This window comes from Ammospiza nelsoni, chromosome 13 (genome assembly GCF_027579445.1).
Source record: "Ammospiza nelsoni isolate bAmmNel1 chromosome 13, bAmmNel1.pri, whole genome shotgun sequence".
Classification (NCBI taxonomy): Eukaryota; Metazoa; Chordata; class Aves; order Passeriformes; family Passerellidae; genus Ammospiza; species Ammospiza nelsoni.
The window spans coordinates 7423487-7448184 of NC_080645.1; the positions used below are offsets into that span (position 1 = coordinate 7423487).

The 24698-nt window shown below is 42.3% G+C and overlaps 1 protein-coding gene across 1 annotated transcript in view; it reads right to left on the reverse strand.

Moving 5' to 3' along the window:
• Positions 1-320: 320 nt before the first annotated feature.
• ZNF536 (zinc finger protein 536) overlaps positions 321-24698 on the reverse strand; it is a 331239-nt gene continuing 306861 nt past the window's right edge. The window contains exon 9 of the mRNA XM_059481763.1: positions 321-556. Within this exon, the coding sequence (XP_059337746.1) occupies positions 321-556 (236 nt within the window). The remainder of the gene's footprint in view (positions 557-24698) is intronic.

Sequence of the window (24698 nt, forward strand, 5' to 3'; positions counted from 1 at the left end):
TACTTTGCATGTGTAATATATATATTTACACACACACACACGTATGGAATGTGTGTATTTTGTGTGTGTGCGTGTATGTAGATATATATTCAATGTGGGTATGATTGGATATCTCTGTGTCTGTAAATACATATATATATGTACATGTGTGGGTACAAGTACATATACATATATTTGAATGTTTTCAGCATTCTGGACCCTTCTGGGAACTGGCATGCCATCCCTTTCCTCAGAAGGGGTTTATTGAGCCAGCCCTCACCAACCACATGTCCAAAGCCAGGGTAAAGGCTACAGCAGAGCAGGGCTGGGCCCGCTGGGCATCACTCCTGGGCCTTGGTGCCCTCCTCGGGCAGCTCTGCCGAGCTCCCTGCCTTGGCAGCCGCCGGCTCCTCCAGGCTCCCGGCAGCTTCCGAGTCCACTCTGGAGCGCTTGAACCTGCGGTCGGGGTACTGGCTGTTGTCGAAAGGCATGCGATGCACACAGAGCACGTGGGTCTTCAGGTTTCCCTTCTGAGAGGCACTGTAGGGGCAGTATCTGCACTGGAAAGGCCGGTGACCTGTGTGACAGACGACAGCCTGGTTAGTTTTTGCTTTAGCCCGCGGACATTGCACAGCCCAGACAAACGGGACACTCCAGAGCCCCTTTCTGCTGGGAGGGGCCATCACCCTTCCTCAATAAACTGCATTTCAAAAATTTTCTGCTTAGGATTTCCAGAGCAGTGCAGCTAATCCATCTCCCTCCTCAGCCCCAGCTGTAAATCCTTCAGCCCAGGATCCAAACCAAGTTCTTGTAAATATAGCGTGTACGAAACTGTCTTCTTTTACATTTGTTAATTATCTTTTTTATTGAAGTGCAATTCAAGGATGACAATGTGCAGACCCTTAGTCTAATAAACACACTTTGTCTTTGGGTGGGTTTCGGGTAAAGAATTGTATGTTTTATTTCAATCGCACAGATTACTTTTTAATGGAAAGAAATAATGGATTGAGATAGCCAAGGCCTCAAACCTGCAAACATTTACTCCACTGAGATTACTCCTGTGAGTAAAGATACGCAAGCATGTAAGTGTTTGCTGGACCAGGGCCCAAGGTTATCATCAGCTTTAAAATAAAATGTCCAAGCCAGATTAGAAAAGGAATGTTAATGCACAAAATCTGATAGATGCACTTCTTATGGATAAAACAGCAATCGACCGTGTAACAAAGGCATGAATGAAAGATATAATTTCTCAGTAGGGCTTATCAATATGCTCTCCTATATTTTTCAGATTATTGTGACTTCAAATCTCCATGCTGTATCTGGTTTTGGAGGTTATGTTTCAACAATCACATTTCAACCTATGCTGGGAAGTTGTTGATGTGTTTTACTGGAACTTTATGAGCTTTGTCTCTCAAATTAACTTAAACCAGGACCATCTGAGGTCAAATGCGCTTAGCTTGCTTTAATTTGCTCAAATAAATGAATAAATAAATGTGCCAGACCATCTACATAAAGCCAGGATAAGTGAAAAACAATACCCTATCTCCACATTTGAAGAGCACATTTTCCCTTGCTGCTGTGGTACTACTTAGCAGGCATAAAAAAGAGATGCTGGGGCAGAGGAGAATTATGCTTCCTGCAATGGGGAAGGGGCTGGACCCTCTGCCCCTGCTTTTAGGTGGGAATTTACCAGCTAAACAGACACCTGTTGTGAACTGGTCTGATGCTACCTGTACTGGAGTGGAAATGCTGCCATGGTCCTCCCAGCAGAGATGGGAGATGGGCAGCTGCTGGCACAGGAGCACGAGAATCTCTGTAGCACAGTGAATTCACTTGAACCAGCATTAGTGCCCTGGGCTGCTCAAACAACTTGCCATTTTTACTGTAATAACAACGCCACCCCAAACCATGCTGCTTGCTACCCAGGGTGTCCTGAGCCCTTGCCCCAGGAATGCAGCCTTGTTTCCTTCCTCAGGGTTGGAAAGCTCCCCTTCACCCTTTGTTTTCATAGGCTGAAGACTGCCAGAAGTGTGACTGCCCCCTAAAGCCTCCAACATGCATGTTTATCTATGTTATGCCTCGAGCACAGGAGGGACATGGAGCTGTTGGAGCGAGTCCTGTGAAAGCACCAAAAGGATCTGAGGGATGGAGAAGCTTTTCTGTAAGGAAAGCATGAGAGAATTGAGATGGTTCAGCCTGGAGAAGAGGAGGCTGAGGGGTCACCTAATTGTGGCCTTTCAGTATCTTAATGGGCTGACAAGAAAGATGGACAGGGACTATTTACAAGGTGACAGGACACAAGGGAATGGCTTCAAACTGACAGACAGAGGGTTTAGGTTGGATATTAGGAAAAAATTCTTCCCTGTAAGAGTAGTCCTAGCACAGGTTGCCCAGAGAAGCTGTGGCTGCACCATCATCCCACCATTCCTCTAAGCGTTCCAGGCCAAGCTGGACAAGGCTTGGAGTAACCTGGGATAGTGGAAGGTGTCCGTGCCCACAGCAGGGGGGTAAGAATGAGATGATTTTTAGTGTCCCTTCCCACCCAAGCCACTCCATGATCCTACGATCTCACCAACCAGCTCCTAATGCTTTACCCACAAGCAGCTCTTAATAAACAGCCATCCTAATTCTTTTTTGCAAAGAACAAATTCTAAGCAAGGAGTGCAGAAAGCATGGCTGGAGCTAACCACCTCACATGTACCAGACTAAAAGCCAACTCTTTTTACCCACCACTGAACCAAGTTCAAACTCGTGTTCAAAATTCCATGCAGAGAATGTCATTTATTAATTCAAGGCACTTTAATAAATCAGACAATATAAAGTGCACCTACAAGGATTCAGTTCTGCCTTGCTTCTCCCACGACTTACTTTTTCAGGCCATCAAAATTTCACATCACTGCCTTGTGAAAAGTAAGTACACAATAAGTTAATTTGTATTGTCACTATGCAGTACAACTGTGGTAAAGAGCACATTCATTTTTAATCCGATATGAATAATATATAAATATGTATACAGAGTGAGGGTCATAGGAAAGCAAGCAGTACATTGTTTACAGCAGAAGTAGTACAAAAAGTAGAGATTATTCTTGCTTGCAAAGATAACAATATCTGCAATTTGCTTGTAACTAAGGGGTGAAGGAAAATTCCCATTTCTTTTAGGTATCCCCATTCATTAATTTTAGCTCGAAAACTTGTTGTGGGCAGCAGGCTCTTAAAATAACCCTTCCCAGATAAGTTGGCAATAAATTTATAATGCTTTATCTAGCAGTGGTTGGTAGGTCCTTTCTTAGCAAGCTATAGTTCATATGCATTTTACCCACTATATATCTCCCAATAAAATTATATGAAAGCCCTCCAGAAAAAAAAAAAAAATAATAAAATAAAAAGAAAAGAAGAAAGGAATCTTCCTGATAGCTCAGGAGATGATGTGATATGCATTGCAATTGTAGTAAAAAGTAAAAAGAATTAGAATGAAAGTGCGTGGACTAGGGGGGCAAATGATGGTGTGCATCTTTCTCTGATCAAAAATCAGCATAGAGGACAATGTATTGTTTGCAGCTGAAATAATCCTGCTGTGGAGCTATGTTCTATGAAGGCTGTGACTGAGCAGGTGGAGAGACTTTGCAATCCTCTGGATGGAAGCTGACAGTCTAAGGAAGTGGAAGAGCAGAAAGTAATATTCAAAATTAGCTAAAATGACAACAATGGTGGCTGGACTCAAAGAACACTTTTAGAATGTATGGATTTCCCTAGGAGGGGCAATCACTTCCAGAACCTGCTGAAGCCTCTCCTCTAAAAGAGATCTAAACCTCCCAGGATCAGACCCAGGAGGAGTGGCAGTGCTGAGGGGACCCAAGCTCATCATCTTTTCTACTTTTGACTGAATTTTAGGGAGCACAAGGAGCGTGGATAAGTAGTACCTTCTGGCCAGGATGGAGAAGTTTTCTGCAGGCCCATATTAAGAAAAATCCCTCAGTGTTTGAAACTAGTCCACCTTTTTAAAAATATATGCTGCTTCATTAATTTAGGCTTTGAGGGGGAAAAAAAAGTAAAGTTTGTTTTCTTTTCTTTCAAGTTTGTGATGTGATATGTTGCTTTGTGACACTTCATGTCAAGCTGCATCAGTCACATCGCGTTAGGTTTCATAACATGGCATGACTGATGCAGCCCAACATGGTGCATCAGCTGAACAGTCAGAAACTGTAGGTTTTGAGAAAGACATGGATCTCAGTCTGGGGTTTAGGGCCACTTAAATGAAAGTTTACCTCAAGTAAGGGCCTTGGATTTAAACAAAGCCATTGCCCAAGTGTTAAAGATTCAACTACATGCCAAACCGTATTTTGCTTTGTCTAATCTTTAAAACTCAAAATGTATTATTGGAACACATAAAAAGTCAATGTCAATGAAGTGGCACTGGGTTAGTCACTGTAATCCAAACACTGCTAATAGTTACTAATTTATTAACTTTGATATAGATCCATTATTTAAGATTAGCACAAAGGAATACACAAACGAGAGAGAGAAAGAGTGATGAATACGAAAGTCTTTTTCATTAAAAAAATCATTTACATGGTCAAGCCGCATTAATTCTCCACTTCTAAAAATATTTGATCGGCATCCAAATTCTATAAAATTTCCACAAAGAAACATCTTATTTTTGTGGTATTGCAGGCACATATGTAGGGGTTTGCTCTAAAACGTAAAAATGGGCATTGAGCTAGTCACATGAATAAGATCAGGAATTTATTCCAGATTGTTAAAAGTGTACTAATCACAGCAAAATCATGGCTTTCTCCCAAAGCAGCAAGAAAATGGTAATTTGAAAGAAAAATGCCAATAATACATCACACACAAGCCGTCTGTTGTCCCCACTACACCACTTTGTATTATATTGCATATGTGTACATATATACACAGATACACGCATACAGACACACACACACACGATTTAATGCATAAATTTAGGGGCAAGACAGAAGAGCAATAACATGATGAACAGAAAACAAATGCTGTGCAATGTACTATAAATTATAATTAAGCTCTGAATAAAATGTGTTTCTTAGATATGACATTTGTTCCCTTAAAATGCAAAAATGGCCATGATTATCTGACAGAATGTTTTTCCTTAGATGGCCAATGGCTATAGCACTTACTGAGATGCAATACGGCAAACTCATTTCAGATTTCTTTGCCTGGTTTAAGAAAATCCTTTTGGTGAAAATCAAAAATAACAGCAATTACCTCTTTAAAACAAATTATTTCCTCGCAAAGAGATATTTGAAAAAGCCTCAAAGGCTTGAATTTCTCAGAAACAAATCTCTTTAGTTGGGATGTTGGACACTGAAGGTCTGGACTCGACTTGCTGGGCCAGCGTAGCAGTGCCCCACGGGCAGGGCAGCCCTGGCCAGCCCCAGGCACTGGAGCAGGACTGGCTCAGGATGGATGGGCACTGCCTGCTGCACCGGGATGCTTGGTCCCACAACACTGCTGGTGGAATGGTCCATGTAATCACACATCTGCTGCCTAGCAAAGCCTGCCCTCACACCTTCAGTAAGCCTGCAACTCCTCAGGTGCTCCCCAGAGTTGCTCTGAGTCCTTTTCCCCCCACAAAATGTTGTATTTGAGGTACAATCATCTCTAAGCACATGAAGTGCGTGCTGCCTCAGAAGTAACAGCAGGCAACGATGGCTGGGTGCTTTCTGTGCTTGAAGGGAGGCTTTCTGAGCATCTCCAGTTCTCTGGCAGGGACTGCTGGGCTGAGCTCGTGTCTCTCTCAGACCACAGCCTGCAGGTCCCAGGCATCTTGGTGAACACTGCCATTTGAAAGTATATTAGAGCATAATAACAGGCATTTGCAAAGGGAAAACTATTTTCATTTAAATCTTGGCTAGTGCAATTTCCTTTTTTTAACGTATAAATTTTCATAAATACATTTCCTATCCACAGCAAACATCCCAAGTACTGCATGCATTACCCAGGAGAGCAGAATGGCTCTAAAGCAGCCATTCGGATCTGGAGCATAACAGTATGGATGGGAAAATGCTGAATAAATATATTTGTCCAATAGACAATAATGGCTCTGATTGAGCCATTCCACTTTATTGGTCTCAAAATATGCATTTTATGAAACTCCCCAAATACCAGACAGATTAAAATACACCCAATCAGGTTGGTATCTGTAATAAAAGTTTTTATAAAACAATTGAAAAGTATATGTTTATTTACGCACAGGTCCAAGACCAACCAAGATGATCTTCTGGGAAAATTTCAATATTCTGTGAAGTTTATATGTTACTTGGATTACAAAAAAACCCCAAAACTAAATTTTAAAAACTCTACTTCATCTTGACCAAGAAAAGTCGTCAAACCAAAAAGCCTTTTGGTGATTTTCTTTGGAACAACATTTTTAAAAAATGCAGAGCTATCTGGATTTTAGGAAGGTCAGGGAACACTTACAGCTACCAAGGCTAAGGCTTTGGGTTACATATTTCCATTGGGACTCCTAAAGCAAGGGCAACCCCCTGATCGGCTCTATTTAGCTGAATTCCTTCATTACCAGGCTCAGTCCTGCTGAGTCCTTAGAGGTCATCAGATTAATTGCTCATGGCACCAGTGTCTTTAGTTAAATCGCTCCTCACCAATATTGAGCACTTTGGAGCAGCTCAGGTGCTGCCACCTGGAAGAGCCTTTCTCTTGCTGTGAATTACTGGAAAGATCTGAATTAGGGGAGGATAACTTTGGGGTGAAGACTCAGCACATGACAAAACACAGCCACCAGCCTGATCCTACATAAATATAAGGATATCTGGAAAAAAGAAAAACATGACAAGGTCAGCACCCACCCCAAAGCCACCACATGACACTGCAGTCCTGGTGCCCTCCAGAGATGGACACTCAGTGTATGGGCACTTGCAACAGCAGGGTGGCAATTCACTGAAGTATCACTGCCTGCAGAAGAGCTGGAAAATAAAAAGACCTAATCTGTAACTGATTTTATCAAAGATTTTTACTTGAACAAAAAATTCAATCGTTGGATTGAATTAAACCCTCAGATACCTAGGTGGCTTTTCTGAAATTAATCAAAGGTGGAGCCTATTCCTAAGCCAGTGCCTTACACAGCACTTGGTGTTTTCAAATAAGTATTTCAGCTTGCTGATGAGTGCACTAAAATATTTAATGATGACACAGAAAAGCAAAAGTTGGTGCTACACTTTGCCTTTAACACATATTATTAAAATATTATGTTAATTTCACACATTCCCCCTAAAATAAAAACTGTTCTTACAGTAATTATTCAATTCCTGTCTCAAAAGGCTACAGTCACTAATTATCATACACTGAAGTTTCCTTTAAAAGCAAAAGAAGTAAAAACCACCAACAAATCATCCCTGCAATGTAACACAGCCAAGTGCAGGTTGGTTTGACACAGAGGTTAACAGCCACCTGGGCACTCCTGATAAATTCTACTGATGTCCTTCCTCAATATGGTTTTACCTTACTGAATGATTCACGCACAAAACTATGGAAAATATCATTAATTTAACATTTTTTGCCTTTGGTATGTGGAACATGAAAATTATAATTATTTGGAGGTAGAGTGAGGAAATTGTTAGCCATCTGTAGTGCACTAAATACAAGAGAATTAGGAAATGGCCAGTGAAATCACTGATGGTGTAACAGAGACTTGCAAGTCCTGGGAAAACAAACATTTCCCATTTCTTGCACAGTTGGTAAAACCACAGAATTACTCAGCTCCAGCCACTCAGCACAGAATTTGTTTCTTTTTCAGAAGAACTTTTGATTTAGAAGGGAAATGCATCTCTTCTTGCAAGAAAGGAATAGCCTCAGCAGAATAGCTGAAAAGGTCTTCCTAAACAAATATTAAACTTTATGGGAACCCTGTAAAGCTAAAATTCTGAGCTAAAGGCAGAAGACTGTGCTTTCTCAGGATCTGTGTGTGTCAGAGCACGGCTGGTGGGTGCACACATGGTGCCCTGTGCACAATGGCATCAGTTCAGGTTCTGACATGACAAACATGAGTTACGAGCCCGGAGCCTCAGCGGGCTCCAAACGAGGTTAGTGGGAATGCTGTCATTGATTGAGCTTGAAATGCCAGACTATCATTGTCCCATGCTTTGGGAAATTTAATTACATTTAATTTTACATATTTATTTACTTTGGTTTATACACATAAGTAGAGGACAGAGTTCTTATCAAGGGCACTAGATACCTGTTGTTAAAAGCAGGCAAACTCTGACTGAAGTCATAATTGCAATGGTTACAGCAGTCATAATCCTAAACTCACAGCAGCTTGTTTTCTGGCCAAGCTTTCATTTCCAGCCATTTCCTCCTGTCTGGTACCAATCTCTGTTCTCCCAAACCCTGATGTATCCCTTCATTTCTGCAGCCTGGGCCCCTCCACATGAGGGGGGAGAGGTACCAAGCCCATGGAGGGAGCAGGGTACAGTGCTCACAGCCTTCCCTTTCTCTCGTGCTTTGGGGAGACTGCAACTAAGGAAACACATTTTGAAGGCAAGCAGCAGACTTTTCTTTAATATTACCTAAGCCCAAGTTCTTCTGATCATCAAAATTACATGCTCAGAGTCCCACCTTTGCCTTTACTTACATATTTCAATTAATTGCTATGTCTATTCACTCCTTTACTTGTTTTAATCACTTCAATAACATTATATTCCCATTCTAACCCCCTTGAGCAAAATATCTCAGTTTTCCTACTAGGTCATTCACAAGTTTTCTCGCTAATGTTCTGTCATATTTTTTAATTGTCTCAGTAAATATTTATTATTTCAGGGAGCATTTACCACTTCTTGAATGAAGCTGTATTTGAATTTAATGTACCTATGATTTCCCAGAATAAATGCTATACTGGTGGCACTGGGATTTTAGTAAAGAGAACATTCAATTCAGAAGCTAATAGAAAAGACCTTGTTAGTGATTTTGCTACCAAACATCCTTTATTCTGCCTAGCAATTCATAAATGCAATAGAATTTTCTCTCTCACTCTGGGTAACTGTCTTGAGTTTATTTATTTTATTTAGCAGAATGGAATTTTTAAAATCCCATGCTCAGCTTTCTAAATCTTTCCTGCCAACATTTGGATGCGTCACATCCTCAGCTGGTGTCAAACTGGACAGTGACAGAGCCTGAGCCATACAAAGACCTGCCCCCTCTGTGCACAGCCCTGTAAGGGCACCAGCCTCCCCACCAGTCCCACGGTCCATAAATCCCCTGGGTGGGAAGGGATGGAATTATCCACGTGCTGTAACATTTGCTGAAGTGAGACCCTAAGCTAGAATATCTGTTTTCTTCATGTATGATGTCACTTAGATTAACCATGCTCTCCTTTAATTTTTGTTGTTGCTTTCTCACATAACTGGGGTAATTTAGAAGGTATTTTGTCACATTATCACTTGTCATGTACCTCACAATTCCCTAACTCCAGTGTTGTGTTAGTAGAGAGACTGAAGAACAAAACACATTAAGTAAATAAATATCTAGCTCACTAATAGCTAATATTTCAAATTATCCAGGAGTAGCTCACAACCCCACTAATCATTCTGCTAAAACATCACTATTCACTATTATCTGCTTATGGGATTTGGTGAGTGGAGTTCTCAGAACCACTCATTATTGGCAATGCTTCTGCATTATGTGCCATCACAGCATAGAATTACCACGAGCACAGCCTGAGTGGGAGCTCACAGCAACCCAGCTTTCACCAGGCACATTTCTGATGTAGGTGTACATATAGCTAATGTTTCTGTAAAAAAATAAACCAACGTATTTTTATTATATCCCATTCAACAAACCAGGAGATCAAACAGTAAAAATTAAAGGGCTGCAAAGAGTAAATTGAGCATTAACTTTGCAGGACCTCTCCCTCTGGAAAGTGCTGTTGGTGTTGTCACAGAAAAAAGTGTCTTTTTTATCAAGTCACAAAGGAAATGCTTTCTCCCCTTCTCCTTTTCTTTTCTATAAAAGGCTCTGTAAAATGAAAGGTGTCAGACTTTGCTTTTTCTTCTTGGCATGATCCAGAATGTATGGCTGAGGAATGACAGATGTCTGCAACCAGCTGCAATGAAGCATGCTAAAGTTTCAGTCTAATCCACTTATTTCACTGCAGTCACGTAAACCAAAACAAATGGGCAGTGCCTTACATTATAAAAACACAGCAGCATTACTTTGTTGCATAATGTAGCTGATACGCCATCTTTTTATCATTTTTCCTACTGCAGAAAGAATTCACCTCTTTATTAAAAACAGCCCCTGAAAGTTCTCCCATTCTGCTTGCCTCTATTTTTTTCTTTTAGTGTCACAGCAGTCCTGCGATGCTCCATGCATTACTCAATATGTGGCTATTATAAAAACACCGTCATATTTTTCCAGGGAAGACTGCTTTTGTTTTTAAAAACATGATCCAATTCAGAAGCCACTGGGCCTTATTCTGCTCTCTCATCCTTGCTGCCAGCCCGTGGCTTGAACAGATCCGTGCTGCTCTGAGTCAGGATAGGATCTGCCATCAGATCAGTGCATGTTTCATCTGTGCAAAAGCCACATAACAAGTGCACCAAGCACTTCCCTTAACGGGTAAAAAAACCCCACATCTCTGTTTTCCACTGATCAAACTGGAAATGTCATCAGAGACACAACTAATAGCCTTAATCTACCCAACTAACCTCATTGAAAACCCTCCCATTTTAATGAGGAGGGAGACCCACAGGCAGTGTGTTTCCTGAAGCCCTGAACACCCCCCTGTGTTTTGTTATGCCAGAGGGAGTATAACCTAAGTGAACATGGCATCGCTTCCTGGGAAGGGAGACCCTGCCTCACTCCAACATGTAGTGCAGCAACCTTTTGAACCCTCCCCTCTTTAATCCTTGTATGGAAAGGGAAAGGATGAGGAGTCATGTGGCTCCCTCCCCGCCAGCAGTTCCAACAGCTGGGAAGCACTCTTTCAGCGCAATTCATAAAAAAAGATGTGTTGGATTTCGCCGATGGCAGAATGGTGTACGATTTCTGGCCCTTCAGGCTAAAACAATAAATGCAAAGAGGAAAATTTGAGATTTCCCCCCTTAAACTTCCCACAACAACCTCAGCAAAACCACATGACTTGTCTTGTACAATCTCCCTGGTGTTTTCAGTGCTACTTTGGCAGGAAATCAGAATTACTGTTATATAAATTCCATCTGATGCCAGAGCTACCATCTGTGAGTAAAACTGCTTCACCTACGTCTGCCGGCAAAGCCACTCTCCCAGAGACAAGGGAGAAGGGGAAAAAAAATTTGATTAATTTGCAGAATGCTTGTGATTTGCTCATATATTATTATAACTGCTCATCAGCACATGACAAATTCCCAGCACTCCGCACAGGAACCCGTTCAGTTTCAGCAGTTTTTTGCGTCGGCACCTGACAGACTGCAGAGCCACTAATGACTTTCAGATGCTTACAAACAGTAATTCTATCTTCAGAATAAAAAGAAAAATCCGTAGGAAGAAAAGAGTAGAGTTAGTCTATTCCATTTCCTTCCTGTATATCAACATGATTTAACTCTTCGGGGCAGCAGTGGTTCCAGGATCACAGCACGGCTGCTCCTTGCCTGTAAAAGACAAAGACTGCCAATCTCAGGGGAAAGGTGGAAGCAAAAGCCGGTCTCCGAAGGCTTTTGCTACACCAGCTCCACAGAGAGACAGATACAAAGCAGGTAGCCTAGGAAAAGGCACACCTACCCTGCAGTACTGGGAGAAAATACATGCTCTCCCCAGCGCTCCCAAATTCTGTGTCTATTTCCCTATTTTAATACTTCTGATAACCTTTTACATTTTCAGGGAACACATCTGCTTCCTAACTGCAGCTGAAATGTTTTTTTCCCCCTTTAAAACTATGATTATGCTTTCTGAAACACTGTCTGTGTGCTTGATTGCCTGTTTTAGATTAGAGATTTTAGCAAGGAAACAAAGACTTCAGAGTGCACATCAGTCCTGCATATGAGAAACCACAGAAGGAATAAGCAATAAAATGTGATGCACCATCTGTCCACAAACAATAACCTGGATGTTCTGAAGGCTTACAAATTATTTAGCACACAACCTCACCGAATTATAGGACCCTTAAATAGAGCAATAGACTGGGAATGAGAACCTCTTTGATGTCCTTTTGTATTTTTTTTCCCAACTCAGCCCTCGATTGATTGCTATCTGTTGAGGTATTTCTCAAAGACCATTGGAGCAAGTTGATATTTATTAAGTAGCTCTCTGTAGAATATTTTGCCACAGATTTGAACAGTGGGGTAGACACTGCCTCCCTGGCCCTAGCCTGCTGCAAACAGATTGTTAATCAAAAGACAGTCTCAAAGAATAATCAGTTGGGAAATTCAGTCCTAAGGGCAAAACGCTGCCCTCGGTACCCATGTGCAACTCCTGCTGGCTTCCATGGGAGCTCACGGGAATGCTCAGGGAGGAATTGAACTTTATTAAGTACCAGAAGCTTTCTGACTGGACTCTTGTAGAACAATTCTCTAACAAAGAATGCAATTTTAATTTTTTTTTTTTCTCCCCCAGATTAAGTCCTGCTGCAATTAAAAATAAAGTGACATTTTTCCTGGCTGTCATGCTGAAGCACAGTGATCTTGCATGCAAAACACATTAGCAACTGAGCACACTCCAGGTACTGTAAACTAGAGTATGTCAAAGCTACTGGATCCCTAGGCAAACCTGGCATACCCCAGCAATATGCTCACATACCAAAATAAAGATATTCAGAGACCTGTGTTTGGGACACCACATTTAAATGTGAAATCATGTTTAAAAAAAAATCAGTCAAACAAACACTAAAAATATTTATTTTTTAATATGCAGTGAATTGTAAAATTTCTGAATCTACTGTTTCATTCAACCTCTTCTGTGCATTATAAATTCCTGAGTTTTTAGAGAACATTAGAATTTGTTTTTTCCAATTGAAGCATGCCTCTAAACCCATACTCCAAAATAAATCAGCATCCCTTAAAGCCACCCACTTAATTTTTAAAAGGAAGAGCCTGCCCGAAATATTTATTTTGCTTTGGTTTCCATAGAATTTTTTCTGCAAATTTTCTTAACACAACATTTCCCATGCTGGCTCTCAGCTAACAAACATCCAGACCTACCTACCAAAGTTCTTCTCAGTGTGGTCTTTACTCTTTTGCCTAGATGGCAGATCAAAATTCAAATAAAAATAGATATTAGAAGACAGAGGATTTTTTTTTTATCGTATTCTTTTTGACAAACAGGCCAAGAGGGAGGTAACAGTATAATTAACTTTAGATGTGCCTAATGTAACTCCATTATCATTGATGGGTCTTATGGAGAGACACTGAGAGGGAAATGTGCCTTCTAGAGTTTCATAGTGGAGCCAGAACTATTGAAGAATATTTCAGTATTTAGGCCCTGATTCAGCAAATTGCTGAAGGTTATGCATACTACAAAGCCTGTAAGTCATCCCACAGACTTTGGTAGGAATTCACAGGAGCTCACACAATGCCCAAGCCCAACTTGTCCCTGAGCTGGGGCCTTGGAACTTGGCCCTTACTTACAAAGATTCCTGAAAGAGACATGAAAATGTGCCTGGGGGTAAAAGCTGGCACATTCCATTGTCTCATTGTGACTCTGCGCTCCTTTCTGCAGTTATCTTTGCATTTATTTCTATGTGGTGAGGGTGCAGGTGAGGGTCCAGCAGCCCAGCCCCTGTGCAGGGATCCACAGCCATCCCGAGCTCTCCTGCAGGCAGGGAGGGCTCACAAATGGCTGCTAATTGGGAGGATGGGAATTTTACCATCACTGGGGCACATGGAGCCAGCTGGTTGCTCTTGGGTTACACACAGACAAACAATCAACACCCAGAGCTGAGGCTGCTGTCACTCATGTCCCTAAAACCACCCAGGAAAGAGATGAATGTGGCAAACGAAATGAATGTGCAGCAAAACCCTCAGATGTCAAAGGAAACAAAACCAAAATCTCCTTCCAACAGCTCCTGTGGCAGTCATTATGCAGAGGAGCAGATGCTACTGAGGATTTTATTTTAAACAAAATTGGAGAAGCCCAAATTTCTACGGGCAGCGAGACACTGCATCCATTTAGGGTGCTTGGGTATGTGTTCAATGATTTAGAATCAGGGAGCTCCCTACATATCTCTGAAGAACTTTTTCAGTATGTCAGGTAGCAAAGAGGCAAACATCCCTGCCAGCAGCACCCAGCACACCAAAGCCTGCAGGAGAGCCACTCAATCCCAGGGAAGCTTCATTGACTCCCACCGACTTCCAGGGAGAAGATTTACTTATGTGAAATCAATGGCAGGCTCTGGGCTTTCAGGCAAACTGATATCCACTTGGGCTTCTCTGTGTATAAACCAAAACCATTTTGCAACAAAACCAATGCATACAGTGGTTAGAAGGGGCCAAAATATTTTGCCTGCTGGAGAAAAGGATGCAATTTCTCTGATTTCAAATAATCTGAGGCAGGTAACTTTCCTCTATCTACCATTATGCTAATCAGAACAGAGAGGTCTATAAATGTGCTTAAAGAGACAACTAAAAAAAATTAATCTGTGGTTTAACTTAAAGGTCAACTCAATACATATTGAGAAGTCAACTGAAATTCTGCCATTAAATATAATCACTGCTTCTAGGGTGGTAAATACTGTGTGGAAATAGCCATCAGGAGCAAAATTCTGATCTCAGACAAACACATGGATGGAGAGCAGTACTGATCTTGCATATAGAGCCTTTTCATCTGAGCCTCCAGGTATCAAGATCCAGGCCACTGGATAAGCTCCTTTAAATTCCATAGGATGTGATTAATATAGTGCAATATATAAAAAAATATTTATATATTTTAGAAATCTTGGCAGAAGGGGGTTGTGGGTTTCTGGACTTTTTCCAGCTTTCTGGATTCCTACTTTCAAGCATTTTCTGTAACCTGAAAGGCTAGAGAGTTCCTTTTTCGAGAAAGAACAGAGATTTTTCTATAATCACATGGCTACCACAGTGAAAGCCTTTCAGATATAGAAACTGTCCCAGCCATTACAGTAAAATCAGGAAGATCAGGACTAGCCCCTGCTCCTCAGCTCTGGGGCAGGTGTCAATCCCAAGCCCTTACTGTACACACAATTGTTCACAATCTCAAACCAGTCTTCCTATTCTTAACAGAAAGAAGTAAATTGCAAAAGGCTTAACTAGCATTTTATACGTGTGCAAACTTATTCTTTAAATTTTAATATATGGTACAGTATAGGCATTTTGTTCTGAAATAATGTCAAAGATTTGGAGAGGGAAGGCACAAAGGTCAGATTTAAATCCTGAAGGTAGCATAAAAAATTTAGATAACACTGCTTGTATATATTTTTGTATAGCATGTGTCCTGACAGTGTCACCATCAGCATGGGCTCTAGAATTCATAATTCACTGTGCTATTTTTTAAAATAGTTTGATTTGTTTATTAACTGTGCTTTCCTATTTCCATGAGATATAGACATCGACAGTGAATAGACCTTTTCTAATTGAACTGATAGCTTGAAAGTGAACATGTCCTTGAATTTACACTGAAAGATAGACAGTGATTATTTATAATAAGGGATTTAGTCAACTGCCTTTCCATTTGTACAGCAAGGACTTTATCAACAGACCATGTTTAGGTAAATAGTGCCAAATAAGATAAATTTTGTATTAAAGGACGAATGTCTCGCAGTGTCAGATGTACAAGGAAGAGACATTTGGCTGATGATATGTCCTGTAAGTATAAAAGAGAGTATTAAGATAACACTTTATGCTAGCATTAATACATCAAAGTTCTGGACTGACCTGTTTCATCCAAAGTGAAAGCGAGGATGCTCTTAATTCCTATCTAAGATTAATTTAATTCAGAAGTCATTCAGCCTTATGTCCTGTTTTGCAGCTTTATAAGAATTGCTGGATTTGCAAAATAGCACGGCTGTACGCACGTTAATAAATGGTCTGTGTTTGTCTAGGCAGAGTTGAAGCCTTTCTTTAAAAACACACACACATTCACACACACACAACTCTGGCTCCGTGAGCTTGCTTTGCCCACAATATTAGAGCTCAGCTATCTCCTTGCTGAAGGGCCTATTTGTCTGCTTTAAGTGAAATCACTCAATTCTCAAAAGTCAGTGGAGGACTTTGGAAGGGGGAGGGCTGGGAGAGGCCACTCCAAATAAGTTCCATTAATCAAAAGACACAGTCTAATGTAACTAATATTTTACAATTAGAGAAGACAAGATGGAACTAAAAGCCATCTATCTCTCTTACACCACATGATCATCGATTCATAATCAGAAGACTGAGAGTCGCACAAAGATGCATTTACAGGGGCTGGGGGAGGGGGCTGAGTCGGAGCCGGAGATAATGAACACGATGAGAAGGAGCGGCGCTGAAGGCTGGGGAAAGATGACAGAGTGGTTCAATGGTGACGGATGACACGAAGATGAGTACTGATACCTGACAGGCAGCGAATGATGACTGCAGTCCTTTCCCACCATTATGATCCTCAATTATCTTGCTAAGGACTAAGAGGGAGAGGGAAAAAAAAAAAAAAAAAAAAAAAAGCCAAAGTGGCTCAGCCCATCCGTTTATTTATAAGCTGGGATAATGCTAGAGTGTGCCAGGCTGCTGGGAAAGGCCACCTTTTGCAATTTGATCAGCACTTTATAGGAGCTGTAGTTTTCATTGTCAGCGCTCATGGGCACAAGGGGAAATGGGTAAAATACAGTACTTGTCCGTCTGTTTTGTAATAAAATTCTTAAATCTTCAAAGGGAGTTATTTTTTTTCTTTCACTGCCACCTTCAGGAAAAAAAAAAAAAACAAACAAAACCCTGGGCTGACCAAAAAAATAAAAGAGAAAACAGGCTTTGTATTTGCACATAGACTTAGCGTGTTGCAGCCTGTGCGCCCAAAATTCCACATGCAGATTTATCCAAATGAATGATAGGTGGTGGGGAATGAGCCAGCATGAGCAAGAGCTGCAGCTACGAGGAGTGCAGGAGCAAAGTGAAGAGGAACTTTTCAAGATTCTTCATTGATTTAGGGAATTATTAATAAAAAGGGAAGAAAGTTCACTCGAGACTGCTTTGTAGTTGCAGAAGATGCCACAGGCTAGCATTTCTATACCAAAGAATATGCCGTTCTGCTACATTATTTATTTTTAAAGACACAGATCTCCTAGCTATGTTGGAGTCGTTGCTTTGGAGAAAAAGAAAAACAAATTAAGATTAATGTTCTACACAGCTCCCGATAGCAGTAAATATTTGATCAGAACAATTCACATTTAAATGTTGACATACTAAAAAAACATATTTTTTGGAAGAAATATTTCTTCTTCCTGCTTCAACCGAAACTTTCCATTCCTGCCCCATTCCCTCACTGGTCCTCTTGAAGAAACAAAGTCACATAATATAGCACCACATTTTTCAGCCAGGATAACTAAAATTAACAAAACCAGGTCATAAACAGCTCTGTTAAAAAAAATAAATTCACACACACTATACAGATCACACATACTCTGTAATCCTGCCTGCCTTTTTTCTCTCTCATTTCTCTCCAAGGGAGCAGGCTGCTCAGTTAACTCCAGCCCAGGAGGGCACAGTGGGCACGGTTTGCTGCCCTCTCCCCACCACAGCAGGGCACAGGCTCCCAGCAAAGGGGCCATCCTGCACATTTTGGGGTGATGAGAGTCCAGTCCCTCACAGAGATGGGTTTACAGCTCTGCCTGCTCACCAAGGACAGGAACAAACCAGAGACATCTGTGCTCATCAGCAAGCACAAAGCACCAGGTAGGAAAGCTGAGCCCAGCTCACACACGAAGAGGCTCAAATACCAACACACCAGGCTTCATCTGACCCCATGCTAAAACTCCCCATGCACTTTTCCTGGCTCTAGGAATGTCAGAAAATTATACCAGCAAACAAAAAAGACACATAAGAACAGAGCTGTGTCATCTGTGGTAGAAGTCAAGTGTCTCCAGGCACACCGGTTCCTGTTGGCCAAGGGATCTGTACCAATAAGCACTGGGAGCATTAGCAGGTGCTCCTTGTTATCAGAGATATTCCAAGTACAGGAGTTCTGGGTTTTGGTGACATATGGTAAACAAAACAGCTGGGGGTAAAAATCCAATGTTGGGAATTAGCCTAAATGCACTTGTAAATGCTTACGTGGGTAATAGCTGCCTTAAAGCCCTGAGCATGTGTTGGGCTGCCTGGGCACTGGGGCAAGAGCTGCTCCAGCCCCAGTGCCAAGGGAAGGCAAGGATGCGTCAGGACATTTGTTAGGGCTACAGGGGCACCATTGGGTTGACAAAAAGCAAAGGAGAAAAAATATTCTCTGTCATAAACTTCAGCTTTTCTAGAGTTGCTCTTTAATTTCAATGACTTCCACCTTTGCTTTTGCATGGAGAATACACAGGCTGGGCTGGGTCTGAAAGGACTGGACTACACTGGCACGAGAAATGCAGCAGTCATTACACAGAGAGTGTCTGCACAACGAGAAGCCCTGCTGGAGCAAGACCATAAATATTCCAAGAAGCATTTTGCAGATATCCATTTAGGAATCCTAATTATGAACAAATGTCCTTAATCTGCCCACTTCATACATCTGAGATTTAAGACAGGTTGAATCCATGATCGTCATCGCAATTAGCACAAACAAAAGGGCCAGATGTGAGAAGCATGGTTCTGATGTCAGGTCTTCACAGCAACTGATCAAATATTGTATAGCCATAACTGGTTTTCATAAATAGCATATCCCAGAAGTGATGATAACTGACACATTATAAAATGCATTTTTCAGCGGTTTTTTGCAAGAGCACGTGCTGCACTTGTGCACAAGTTGGACCCATCTCCCTGTGACATTACTTCAGCATTTGTGGCAAAACAACTCAGCTGTCATCAGTGGATTCACAATTGTGTAAAATTGGACTATCATAGTGATTAATTGGGCTAACTTAATTTGTACATACAAATTGAGTAACTGCACTCACAAATACCTAATTTAGCATGTGTGTGCAAGTTTAATTTGCACATACAATCATACACTTTAGGTAAATGAGATACATAATTATGAAGAATTTTTTTCTGCCCTTGTCTGCACTTATAAATGTTCTGAAAAAAGTTTTCATTATTTATCTTGAACCCAGATAAACAAATACTTCTTTTATCTACCAATATCACTTCTGTTTTTCAAATGGCTACCAGGAGATGCTATGTATATTTATGAACTAGAGGCAAATTAATAAAAAGGATAAAAAGAAGAAGAAGAAAAAATCTTACAATTAATATGCAGTTGTTTGTGCTTGAATGCAATTCTAACAAACAAGAGTATTGTAATTTTGCTTGAACAAGCACTGCAAGATTCAAGATTTAAAACAAATTTTTAAAAACTCTACAGAAAAGAGTTTTACTAATATGACAATAAAATATTTAGTTATTAGCACAATGTTAAGATTTTATTTTGAACATAAAATTAAGATGCTGAGGTTTAATCTGCTGTCAGTTCAGACCACAAGGGCGATGTAACAGCTGCCATTCAACAAGCAACAGCAGCAATATAAACTAAAGTTTAGCTTTTTTTCATCCTTGGAGCTTTTAATCAGTGGGAACTGTTCAAGAAACGACTGGATGTGGCAGTCAGCGCCGTGGCCTAATTGGCAAGATGGTGATCAGTCAAAGGTCGGGCTCGATGATCTTAGAGGTCTTTTCCAACCTAAATCATTCTGTGATTCTGTGAAATAAGTATTAATGCCTGAACGGTGCATTATTAATTTCATACGGTGCATTATTAATTTCATACAAAATTAACCAGGAATTATCTTCAAAAGTAAGGAAACTAGAAAGAAAAATAAATTTTAAAAAAGAAAACTAATAAAAAAGCAAGGCTACAAGAAGAACCTTTACTGTGCTGTAAAGGACAAACTCGGGAATATTTAGCCGCGTGCTCTGATAAAACCCCCCAAATGGCTGGGGAGCATGCGGAGTGCCAGCAGCGGCTCAGTGCGCGCTTTGGGCCCAAAGGAAAGCCAGGAAAAAGGAACATTTCTCTGTCGGTGTTGGTGTCCCAGCGCCCGCTGTCCCCATCGGGCCGGGCGCTCGGTCTGCAGCGCCACCTGCGGGCGGCGCGGGCGCAGCGCGGGCAGCGCGCCGGGGCCGGGTCACGGCGCGGTCACTGCCCCGCACCGCGGATCGCCGGCCCCACACCGCACCGGGGCCAGCCGCCACACCGCACCGGCACCAGCCAGGACCCGGACACGGCACCGGGGCCAGCCGCCACACCGCACCGGCACCAGCCAGGACCCGGACACGGCACCGGGGCCAGCCGCCACACCGCACCGGCACCAGCCAGGACCCGGACACGGCACCGGGGCCAGCCGCCACACCGCACCGGCACCGGGGCCAGCCGCCACACACACCGCACCGGCACCAGCGGAGCCCGCACACAGCCCCGACACCGGAACGAACCGGGAGCCGCACACAGCCCCGGGAGCGGAACAGAGCCGGAGCCGGTACACACTGAAACACCCCGCACACAGCCCCGGGAGCGGAACAGAGCCGGAGCCGGTACACACTGAAACACCCCGCACACAGCCCCGGGAGCGGAACAGAACCGGAGCCGGTACACACTGAAACACCCCGCACACAGCCCCGGGAGCGCCGGAGACCCCGCACGCCGCGGGTCTGGCGGTGCCGGTGCTGCCCGCCCCCGCACACACGGGCAGCGATGCGAGTTCAGGCTGCCAAAATGACAGAAATGTGTTGCAGGACACGTTGTGCAGCTCCGAGGGGCCGACTTTTAGGTGGCAGCGCTGATAGGGAGGCTTTGCTCTACGCCAAAGTGTTGCCACGTTGATTTTTTAATGTTTGGGCAGCAAAACGGGTGGTTGGGGGGAAAACCTGCCTAATTTCAGAGCTTCTATATCAGTACAAGTGAGGCATGAGAATTAAAGCCATGAGTTTTGCAGGCTCCCCAGCGTGGCCTGAGCCCCAGCACTCCCAGCAGCTTTGGGCTCAGAGCATGGGTTTGGTTCTCACTCCATGCCCTGGGGAGCCAGCCAGGGTGTGTGCCAGCCCCTGCTCCTGGCCATCCCCTGGCTGAGGTTCTGCTTCCTTAGAGGGCACAATCAGCATCACAAACCAGATATTTAACGATAAAAATAGAACGGGGTGTTCCTCTGCTGCGTGCACAGGAGCCCCGAGGCTCTGATGCGAGTCTCCCACAGCCCATTTCAGTAGGATCAGACTTTGCCGGGTGCAGTTTGGGCTCGGAGCGCACCTGAGGTAGCACAGGTGGGCAGCAGCTCCTCCCGCGGCAGCACAGAGTGCAGCCCACAGAGAGCCGAAAATGAGCTCAGCTTCTGGCTCAGAGTATTGCAGCAGCAAAACCTTCTTGTGGTCTGTCATCTCACGTGAGACCAAACCTTGGTCCCTGTAATAGCAGACAAAAGCTCTCCTTAAATTAAACAGGGAGTTCTTTTTGCATGCTGCAAAGGAGGAACTTTGCTACAACAAAAATAACCAAGTGAACAGAAAGGACATAAATTAAGGGAAAGGTAGGGTTGGAATTAAATGGAAAAATAAAGTAAATCACATCACTAATTGAGTCAATTTGTTGATTATAAAGCCAGAAGGCACCACTGAGATCACTCTTCCTGACCTCCAAACTCATGCAGTCTAGAGGAGTTCCCGGAATTAATCCACACTTTAAGCCTAAAAGCTGTGGCTGAAGTAGATGATAACTTCCAGAAAATTACTCTGACTTTAGTACAGCCTAGGAAGAATCTGCTGAAATCCTCATCCCTTTTTGCAAACAGCTGACAGTCTAGCAGGTAGAATTTTCTATCCCTTCAATATGAAGTTTGTGCTCCAACTGCTTGTTAAACCAACTCGTTGGATGAATAAACAAGGAATCCCTGGCAGGACCGCCATGGTTTGGGTAACCCTGTGACCAACAAAGTGTGTGTTCCTCAGGTGTGTCATCCCTGTGAGCAGTAAGTCTCTGTCAGAGGCTCTGCTCCTTAGCACAAAAACATCCATCCATTCTTCAAGTGTGATTTGTGGTCTTACACATTGTTTTAAATTATTTCTCTACAATTGGGCCCAAATTATGGGGTAGCAAATTGCCATAGAGAGATGTGGATCAGAGTCTTCCTGGCTATGTATCTACCTAGTAGTCACGCCTCTGGGATAGTTGCAAGCTATCCAAATAATCAGCTTTTCCACCATGCAACTGATTAAAAAGAAAAACAAAAACCCCAACAAACCAACAACCCAGAACAACTCCACACAAGAAATCAAAAACTGGACAGTTCAGGAGTCTGCTGTTAAATGTCACAGATAATAATATATTGTTGTTTTCAACAGTTTTGAAGTGTTTTTACAGAGGGGTTGTTTTCCCATTGATATTTTGCAAACCATAAAGCACTGAAGTTGACTGACATCCCTGTGGTTCACAGAATCACAGGATAATTTATCTTGGAGAAGAGCTCTGAGATCATTGAGGTCTACCTTTGACTAATCTCCACCTTGTCAACTAGACCAGGGCAATACGGTGGCAGAGTCAGGAAAAAGACCTGAGACTAATGGAGCACCAAATCCACCAGCCAGGCTTCCAGTTTAATAGCTCCCTACTAGATGGGCAATTTTTAATCCATTCAACTGGCACCATATATTAATTTTTCAATATTCTTTTGGAATCATTCATTAGTTTGGAGTGGGTTTACTTGCAGTAATCAAAATGTCACACTGCAGAAAGGCAAAAGCCTTACAGAATTCGACCACCCCAGCCTCACTACTTTTACCAAACCAACTTGCAACCCTCTCAAAAAATCACATTACATTTGACAAGATTTGTTTTTGCAAACATATATTGAGTGGCATTAATTACATTTTCCACCATTAATTCTTTATGAAATGAGTCTGAGCTAATCTATTTCATTATTTTCCCCTGAGAAAAGGAAGCCTGGCAATTATTTAGGTCACAAGATTGCCTTACTTACAGCCTTCTGAAAGTTCATGGTCCAAAACTTAATAAAAAGCCACACTTAATTGAAGTTTCTACTTTTGTCTATTTATTAAAATCCTTTGACTATTAACATATTCCTCATTTCCTAAAGGGTAGAGGCCCAGTGACTGCTTCGTGCCTTTTCCTTTATCTACACCCAGATAAGATCTCAGGTCCCTTTGGAGTGATTCTGGGTTGTGCCTTTTACCAGGTAGATAGAAGGATTCCTTTGGAAAGTTAGTCGATAGAACTGCTCTTTGCTTTTAATGCTAATTTCAGTGCTACTAACTTTCTCCTGATTTGCCCAGGGACACAGTGGATATCTCTAAGACCCTCATGCCTCATTTTACCTCTTAGTAATGTTGGAAGCATGTATTTTAGGAGCATTATGAGAACTAATTAGCAAATCTTTCCAAAACTGTGAGGCAAGAGCATATTCCCTTCTTGCAGTCTATTTCCTTGCATGTACTCTGCTGAGGCAGAGCCAGGATTCCTCTGTGGCACCCAAAGAGGATGTGTTGGAGGCAGTGGATCAATTACTTGCTACAATTCCAAAGCCTTCAGGCTCCTTGGACAGCCCCCACAGTGCCAGCTCTCTCTGCAGGCAGGGGCTCAGTGCCCACAGAAGGCAGCAGCAGTGCTGATACTCTGATATTCTGATATTCTGATATTCTGTTTCCTGACTCAGGGCTGGGGCAGGAGCAGTGACAGTGACACAGGACACAGTAACACGGCACAGGGCAGTGCTGGCATGGCCCCGGCAGCTGACTGACTGCCTTCAAAGGGAGCCACATTTCCCAGTGTTCCTGCACACTTGGTGCTAATAATCATGTTCAAACCCAGCTCGTGACCTTTCTACCTGTTTGTCAACTGTGCAAGAAAAAGGGGTTGTTTTTACTGCAGCAAACTTCCCACCATGACCTGAGTTCCCTGCAGCTTCCTGCACCATCCAAACCAGCTCTCCTCAAAGCACTGCAAAGCCAGATTTTGCTCATGTAAAAAGTATAATACAGACTTCTGAGTAGTTCTCAATTATAATTCCAGGGATGATTTACCTGATTTTTAGGGTAAATGAACAAATTGCACTTTGCTTTCCAACACTGTAGTACTTAGTCTGCTCTTGATTGAATGCAGGATGCACAGTTACATTAAGAATTAATATCTAGTTTTAATATGTTTGCAGTGTCCTCTACAAGACTACTTTTTCCTTTGGCAGCCTCGATGCCTATAAAACCCAGACACACACTCTTTTCACAGCAGCAATCTTTCCTCAAAAATACAAAATGCTATTTCTTCTGAGATTGCATGTTAGCTAAAGGAAATGTGCTATGCACCAGGGGATTGATTAAAGTGAAGTCTGAAAAGAAATGAGGGAGAGGGGAAAGAGAGGTTCTTTTCCTTATTTTTTTTTAATTATTATTTCTTAGAAAAAAATCAGACTCCAAACATCCAGCTGAAAACCTGATTGGAAACAGAAATTCCAGCTCAGAAGTATTCTGTGATGACTCATGAGAACAATAGTTTAGTGCCTATTGCTTCCAGTTCCCTTCTAATGGCCAGTTTTCACATGTGGACCACCAGGATTAGGATCAAAGTTGCCTTCTTTAGGGAGCATTTTCATTATTGGCAAGGCATTTACCAGCACCACATCCACAAACTGAATCAAG